The sequence below is a fragment of the Nestor notabilis genome, unplaced genomic scaffold (assembly GCF_000696875.1).
Source record: "Nestor notabilis isolate BGI_N333 unplaced genomic scaffold, ASM69687v1 scaffold12322, whole genome shotgun sequence".
Taxonomy (NCBI): domain Eukaryota; kingdom Metazoa; phylum Chordata; class Aves; order Psittaciformes; family Psittacidae; genus Nestor; species Nestor notabilis.
Window position 1 is genome coordinate 41729 of NW_009917957.1, and position 8428 is coordinate 50156.

Genomic DNA, 8428 nt, shown 5'->3' on the forward strand with positions numbered 1-8428 from the left:
ATATGCCTCGTTTATTCTCTGTATACTAAATGATTCATAATAGGTTTTATTTTTTAAAAAGTAAAATAACTACAAGTATTTCAGTCCTCTCCAAAGATTTTTATTTTCCCTTGTGCTTTCACAATGCCCCAAAATATGAAATATCTACTTAGAGTTGTGGTACTCTTTCTTACTGCTATTCCAGCTGGGTACCAGCCCATGGATCTGGGGGATTGTATAGCACTGAGACATCTTTCATGCCAGACTTCTGCTTGGGGGTTTCCAGCCAAGCTGCCTTCTTCCTCATGCAGGAACATGGGCCTTGCGTGGCTTCACTCACTCCCTCATTAGAGGTACTTCATCTGCATAAGCCTTTCTTTTGCATTCTCAGAAGCACGAAGATGATCAAGTAGAGATCTCCAACCTACAGGCAGGGATTTACGTCTTCCAGCTTACTGTCACAGACACTGCACAACAGCAAGACTTCACCAACATCACCATCATGGTGCTGAATTCTGAGCAGACTGAAGGTGAGCTTAAGCCCCTGGATGTCTAGGTGGAGTCCCCAAACCTGGGTGCTGCTCTTCTCAGAGGAGTAGATGAGAGAAGAGCACAACCAAGAGACTGGACTTGTATGTCAGCTTTCCCAGTAACAGCCTGCACCTGACCAGTAGTGGAAGGTCTCCACATTCATAGTGGTTTATTTTAGTGTCTTTGCATCTTGCAGAAGAGGTGCCCACAACAACCCCATCCTCTCTGCATGTCATGCCCTCTGCTGGGTGACACCAGGGTGGCTGAAACCTGGGCTGCAACTGAGGGTGTAAGAGAGGAGAACCTGCAATGCCCTGTTGACTCCATGGTTTTGCTGTGAAGGCCCTAATTTCCTTAAGCTGCAGGATAGGTGGAGCTGCCTGCATGACATTCAGAGCGTCCCTGGCTTTATTTATATGTTTTACTTTAATGGCTGTGTTTAATGATCAAAATGTTCAGCATCACAAGTGCATTAGGAGCACAGAGTTCTTGGACAAATGGTTGATTAGTAGCTAAACAGGAAATTTCTGCTTCTACCACAGGTACCATAAAAATACAAGAACAGCCATATCAAGTGGCACTAATGGTATGTCCAAAATCCGGTACACTGCATTCAACAGTGTCCAGAGGCTGATACTCTGGAAAGGGTACAAGAGCATAACATGCTATCAGTAAATCCCTGCTATGCCTGACTAGTGCCAAGGAATTTGCAGCTGGGAGGTTTTTCTAAGCAGAAGATGGTGTCTTTGTGTTTAATAGCCCTTTTTGACCTTGTGTAATCTTTGCACAGCAGCAGCATCCTGAAGCAAGGAGTTACACAGCTTAACTATGTGTTGTGTGGAGAAGCAGCTCCTTTTGTTTTATGGATGTAGCACCTTCTAATTTGATTTTTTGATCCTGCCTTTCATATAAGAAAATATATACCAGGATTCCCTACTCACCTTCTCCATGCTGCTCAGGATTTCATAACTCTTTCAGACCAGGCCTTTGGAAAAGTTTCTCCTTTGTAGATGTGAAGGCAAAGCAAGCTAATCAGAGCCTTTTATGTTAACTTTCTTCATAGAGCATTGTTTGACTCCCAAGAAGGTGGGTTGGTGTCGGGGATCTTTTCCACGCTGGTTTTACAACCCGAGCCTTCAGCAGTGTGAGGAGTTCATTTTTGGTGGCTGCAAGCCCAACAAGAATAACTATTTAAGGGAAGAGGAGTGTCAACTCGCCTGCAAGAATGTTAGAGGTAAGTCTTCAGAAATCAGACCCCTCTTTCCCATAGGATTGGGATGGCCCCATGGACAAGGTACTACAGCTTCTTGGCTGGCAGCTAGTTAGAGCCCAGAGGGCTGAGGAGACCTGGCTAATTATGGATGGGGTGTCCTAGTCTTACGCTGCCAATGTATCTGACCCAGCTCCTGGAGCACTGCTCCCCTGGTCAGTGTCCCTGGTATGTCTCTGGATGCAGAAATCCTCACCAAATCCTCATGTCACATCTGAAACCTAAATTCACATGTGCTGTGGGGGAGCCAGAAGTGCTTCACTCCCATTTGGGGATGGTCTGGCTAGTGGTGGGAAGTTCCCCTCTGTTCCTCCACACCTGCCTCATGTGGGTACTACTCACCTGGGGTCTCTGGGTGGTGGGCATCTGTATTTCCCCTCCCTAACCCGTACATGGCTTGCTTCCAGAATACATGCATTCTTAGGTGAGCTATGAGGGCAGTATGAAGCTGATCTTGAGCTGACAAAAGGGTGTGGTGGTAAATTTGTTCTGTTTTTTCCCTTGTCTCTTCAGGTTCTGTTGGTGGGCGACAGCAGCCAGGTGAGCCTCCTGTACCGCTGTGTAATGGTGCCTTGAACTCAGGCTGAGTGTTTCACTTCCATTCCTGTGGCTTTTGATTAGCACTCACTCAGCATGCAAAGGGAGGCACTGGAGACTAATTTCTTTACTAAGCCTTTCACTTTCATGTCATAGTATAATTCAGGTTGGGGATTACCTCTGGAGGTCATCTCGTCCAACCCACTACTCAAAGGTCAGCTTTGAGTCACATTGAGTTGTGCAGGACTGCATCCAGTCCAGTTCTGGGTATCTGCCAAAGGAGATTTTACACTTTTCACTGTGATAATGTTTGATGATCTTTGTCATAACTTTTTTACTCTCATATTGAATCATTTTCTCTTGTTGCAACTTGTATCTATTGCTGCTCATCCTATTACTGTGCACCTCCAGAACGAGTCTGTCTCTTGTCTGTTCCAAAACCTCACACTAGGTCTTGTGCTCCAGCCCCTTGCTGAGTCTACTGGATTCGCTTGAGTATTCCAATGTATTCTGTGCACTGGGAAGCTCGGAACTGGGCACAGTACTCAGCATTTGGGACCATCTCTGGAGCAAAGGGGAATAACTGCTCTCCTCCATCAGTTCTTGCAGCCCAATGTGCAGGTTTTGGTTTGGTTTTCCTAATTTAATCCCCTGTGCTTGGGCATATTCAAGTAACTCATTCTTGCTTCCACTTTCCATGTACTTCTGAGATGAAACATTGCTGTTATATTTATGTCCAGTGTGGCACTGAAGAGAAACCGTAACCAATCTGTCTTGTTTCTTGTTTGCCAGCCCTATCAACAGCTTTTAAGACCTTCATAAAGCACTTGTGTGGCAGGGAGAATTGTAATAATCTATCTGACCTGTTTCTGATGCAGTGTGCAATGGGAAGTGTCACCCCCCATTCTTCAAATGCAAGGATGGCTGCTGCATTGATGCCTATCTGGAGTGTGATGAAACTCTTGACTGTGCTGATGGATCGGATGAGATGTATTGTGAACAATGTAAGTACTTCAAATTCTGTCTTAGACAACTTAGTATCTGCACAGGGATGAGAGCAATGTAAATTACAGGTGTTGACAATGCTTTTTGGTGTCTTCTGTTCTTATCTGCTGACCCTGCATTATCTCTTCCTGCGGTGTTGTATTTGCAGATTCTGCCATCTCCTGTATCTCTGCTGACTGCAAGAGCTGATCTTCCCTCTGGATTGTGTCCTGCCTCTTAAATACTTTTCAACTCTCTTCTCTGCACCTGTCTGTAAGACTTCAGAGCTTGTCCTCCCCTCCCCTTCCCATATTTTTCTCACTGAATGACCTCACCTGCGCTCGTAGAGTTGGGAGTTGGGAAATGAATCCGTGATTTCTCCCAGTCTGTCCAGTGTCACAGTCCCCTTACCATCCTAATGTTATGCTAATGTAAATGCACAGTGGTGAGCTTCCCAAGTCCGTAATGCCTCCTTCTTCCCTCTCTTTTCTGATGGAATTCCCATAATCTCTTTCCTATATGTGGGTGTTCTGTTGCCTTTCTAGGTTGCAAGCTTACAATTCATCCCTCTTGCCCTCTCATATCCTACACCTGTGCTCTTTTGCACTTCTTAAAACCTGGAGTGACAGCAGTTTCCCCATACTTCTCGATGGTAAAGAATATAATAAGAAAGCAGCCTTTGTTTTCCTTAGTTTTGTCTCTGTATTTGTGGAACGGGAATTGGGAATTAGTTTCTCTTTATTACATTTTATTTTTCCCATGTTCCTCTCACAACTTTGAGATATTTAAAACCCACAAATTATAATGGCTTGTGGAACATGCAGGAAAGCCCTGTCTGCTCATGTCTGCGTGGACAGAGGCACTTCTTTTGTATTCAACTGGTGAGAAAAGTTTTAACATGCAGTGTTTCTCTCGCAGATGCTCGTGAGTTCAACAGACTGCAGAAAATCAATGTCACATATACACGAGGTACGTCCCATCCAGAGCACCTAGGCTGACACCAGCCAGCTTTTGTTTTCTTCTTCAGTCTCTCGTTTCATGGTAAAAGTGCTTCTCTCTATAGTTCCAAAAATGGGTGGGTTTAGAAACAGTGCAAGCAAAGCCATGCGAGTGACACAGCAATGGCATAATACAATAATGGCATAATACAAGTAATCATATGCCTGTGCTCAGTCCCATATCTTTGTCTTGTTTGTACCAGTGTAAACAGTGGTACCGTCACTGGGCTAAAAGAGTGTATCCCAAGTGAGGAGACCTGAGATGAACTGTGGTTTCTGTGTGTTCAGGCTCTTCTTGCTCCCTTCTGCCTCCCAAAAAGGACAGATCATTCCTGCAGGGGGCTGAATCCAAGCTCTAGCATGACTGCACGCTGTTCTTCTGATGTTCCTCCCTGCTAATTGGGTTTACGGGCAGATGGCAGCTCACCTTGGCAATGCCAGTTTGAGCAGCTGACAACTGGGCAGCAGGGACCTAACAGCCTCAGTTCTGGCCATGGATTTCCTCTGCCACAGTGCTTGTACTCTTCTGTTGTTAAGAGAAAACGTTGCTGCTCTGCTCGGGCTGGAGCATCTCTCCTTTGCTTTGCCAGGCCACTGTGTGGAGTTGCCTGACACTGGACAGTGCACGGAGAGCATCCCTCGCTGGTACTACAACCCATTCTCTGAGAAATGTGACCCCTTCACCTATGGGGGCTGTGGAGGCAACAACAATAACTTTGAGAAAGAGGACGAGTGCATGAAATCGTGTTCAGGCATCACAAGTAAGCAGCATAGTGAGGGCTGGAGTTTTACTGATGAAATGCAGATTAAATTCTGTCGTCCCAAAGAGGCAGCGATGTGGGAGCTTTCAGTCAAAGCAGCTCTGCTTTCAAACCCTGGCCATCTATCACACCATTCTCCAGTGTGACTGATGGCTTGTGAGAAATGGTGTGTATCTACAGCATCTTTCTGCAATGCAGCCTGTCGTTTCTCAGAGCTGAAAAACGTTTTGGGTGCTGATGTTGAAAAAGGGACAGAGGAGGATGACTAAAGTAACCAGAGATATGGTATGGCCTCTCTAAAGAGAATCTTTCTAGTTTGGCTCCAATTCTCCCCAAGTGGGAGAGGAGAAATTAAGAAAATCCTCAATGACACATATTAGAAGATTTAAACAAGAGGGAAAAATTTCTATTGTAAGCTTTGTATGTGTGGCTGTGGAGGCCAACAGCTGAAACAGGAGGGATTCTGCCAAACTGTACCTGTCAGGAGGCAAATTGTTGCTGTTCTTCTACAGCTACACTGTGCCCCACAGCCTGCCCTGAGAGCTCAGTACCATGGCTGTCAAGAGGGATGTTGTATCCATTCAGTCACTGGAAATACGCTCCTCAGAAACCTGTCTTATCCCTTGTTCCCAACCTTCTTTGTAAAACCTTTTTCCCCCTCTCTGCTCCCAATTCAGAAGCAGATGTCATTGGTCGGAGATGGGAGTCATTTGAGCCCCAAAGCGCTCTCTTAAGTGAGTAACAATTTTTCCTACAGATCTTGCTTGTTGCTTTTACCCTGTTCTGAAAAATATTTTGTCTTTCCTTACAAATAATGGCCTTCTCTCCCATCCCCCTTTTGAAGCTGGGGGAGCAGTGTGGCACTTGTGAGATGCCAGCAGTAGCAAGAGAGGCTTCTGTGCGCTGTGCATCTGTGGTCCAGCTTCTCCTTTGTCTGTGACTCAGTAGCTCATATCAGAGACTCCTGATTCTCCTTCCACCAACTTGCATGAATGTTCCACTGTTGAACATCAAAAAATTGCAGGTAAAATTCTTCCTAAGGGCCAAGTTCGCCTCAGGACCACTGACTTCTGCAGAAAAGAAGGACCAAGCGGGCATGTGAATAATGTTGGAAGTCCAATGACTATATAGCCTCTCTACAACTGTAAATAACACCAAACCTATTTCAGTACAAGTTCTTAAAAGACTATCACATTAAGGTTGGTGTCCTTTCACCACAGAGCTGTAAGGCCTCTTTCTTTGGTAGAGAACTCCTGAAATTATACATTTCTGTTCTTCAACCCTAGAGTTTGATTTAATCTGCAAATTCACACCAGCTCGCAAATGCATCACATTTGACAGTCTCCAGTGATGATAGAGGAGTTTGGTTGGTTGTAGAAGACCAAGTGCTCACAGCACTGCTACAGACTCTTCCCCACAAACTTAGCCTATCCCACCATAGCTCGCTCTGACAGCCTTATCCCAACCAGGAGATGCTTTCTGCGACCCCTTGGTGGCCTCTGTGTTGGCATACGAAGCAAAGTCACCGTTTTGGAAGGGCTTGATATTCTGTAGAGTCACTGAATAGCCTTTAGAGGGCGTCTTGCATCTAGGAAATGATGGGAACCATAATTTGGGAGAGACAGGCTGGCTATACCTTGACTGTATCTTTATGCCATGCAGTTGTCTTTCTTCTTTGCTCCGTTGTGCAGTGACCACCCTGCTGTAAGCCAGCTATTATCCACCTCTTCTCTTTGCCAGCACAGCTTCTGCAGTGGCTTTTGTGCTTTCTTCTTCCTCACCACTCCTGCTGCTTCACAGCTTGTGAAGCAGCCCTTCTAACCTGTTCGTGTACCCCTGCAGGTGCCTTTGAGGTAGTGATTGCTGTGCTCCTCGGGATCTGCATCATGGTTGTCCTGGCCATCATCGGCTACTTCTTCCTGAAGAAAAGGAAGAACAGCCGCCGGCGTCAGCCAGCCACTGCTACCAACTCAACCCTCTCCACCACAGAGGACACTGAGCGTCTGTTTTACAGCAGTGCCACCAAACCAGTCTGACCTACAGCTGGTGTCCCTCCAGCCCAGCACTGGGGCTCCCCAGAACTTCTGGAGTTCTGTTTTTAGACACAGGCCAGTGCCCGAAGGACTTTTTCCCTTTGAAGACATTTGTAGCATCAGGCCAAGGTCTAGCCATGATTTGGCACTACTAGTGTTTGTGATTGTCTTGGCTAAATGGCTGCTCTGGAAAGTGAGGATCTGGGAGCATTTTGATGCTCTCTGATGTCTGTCCCTTCCTAACCTCAAACAATCCAGTGAAACCCTGAATTACATCTTTCTTCCTGCTCAAACCTGGAGCACAACTCCACTCAACTTACTGAAGGACCCTGGGACTGCATCTGAGTAACCTGCACGTTTGTGAATAGTGAAAGTTCACCAGAGCCACCAAGTTTTTGTTTGCAGTTCCACTTCCTTCCATACAAGCTCATATTTTCCTCCCTTTCCCTTAGCCCTCTGCAAGGTGGCCCTGCCTCCCAGCAGCCCTCCTAGTCATGGTGAGCCTCTCGAGGGCTGTGAGATTCAGGTAACCATCCAGACCTGTTCCAGGGGCTCTGTGACACTCTCCAGTGGTTCCTGTTTTTAAGACGGAAGGAAGCAGAAATACCTGCTTTAGTCACTAGGCTTTGCTTTTTAACAGAAAAGCACACCTAGAGTTTTTTCTGCCTGGCTGCCATGTTACAGCCTCCTATGTACAGCATGTGTCTACTATTTTCTCTCTGTGATTTGCCCTCGTTGCTTTTCCAGTGTTCACTCTGAACCCAAACACATTGAGGAAATACCTATTTATTCTCAAATGAAAGAAAAGGAATGTCCCTACTTTTCCTGCTGATGGCAAGAGAGGGGTGGAAGGACCTTGGACCTTTGCGGCAGCTTTGATTTTACAGCGCTCTTCTCCGAGCACGCAGCCTGACTCGAGTCCCTGGCATCTCCCAGAGCACAGGAGCGGGCTGGATACCCAGCTGATGTCCCCAGGCTTCCTCGCTCCTGCTGGCCTGTTCCTCCTGGTGCAAGATGAGCCCAGCCCCAGGAGGTCCAGAGCTCATCCCTGACCCCATGGCAGCATGTGAAATTCCCCCTTTGGCAAGGTTCCGTGTGTTCCCCCTTGGCTGTTTGCAGTGAGGTGCTTCCCAGATCCATACTGCTGCACCTCCATGGTCCAGGCTTGTACCTCTGGGAGCTGAGGGATGGCTGCTGGGGGCAGAAGCTGCTAATTCTGAAGTGCCTGGTATGCTTTGTCAGCTCTGGGGTTGGCACCAATCCCCAAACTTCCAGAGCCTGCTGCTCTTGGAAAACTCGTTCTGTGAAGAGAATGGAAATCGGGGCGGGGGGGGG

General features: G+C 46.7%; 1 protein-coding gene across 1 annotated transcript in view; it reads left to right on the forward strand.

Moving 5' to 3' along the window:
* Positions 1-7319, forward strand: part of SPINT1 (serine peptidase inhibitor, Kunitz type 1) — a 17320-nt gene extending 10001 nt beyond the window's left edge. Inside the window, exons 3-10 of the mRNA XM_010009486.1 lie at positions 371-509; positions 1574-1744; positions 2294-2320; positions 3196-3321; positions 4220-4270; positions 4890-5060; positions 5738-5794; positions 6903-7319. Of these exons, the coding sequence (XP_010007788.1) occupies positions 371-509; positions 1574-1744; positions 2294-2320; positions 3196-3321; positions 4220-4270; positions 4890-5060; positions 5738-5794; positions 6903-7096 (936 nt within the window). The 3' untranslated portion in view covers positions 7097-7319. The remainder of the gene's footprint in view (positions 1-370; positions 510-1573; positions 1745-2293; positions 2321-3195; positions 3322-4219; positions 4271-4889; positions 5061-5737; positions 5795-6902) is intronic.
* The last annotated feature ends 1109 nt before the right edge of the window (positions 7320-8428 follow it).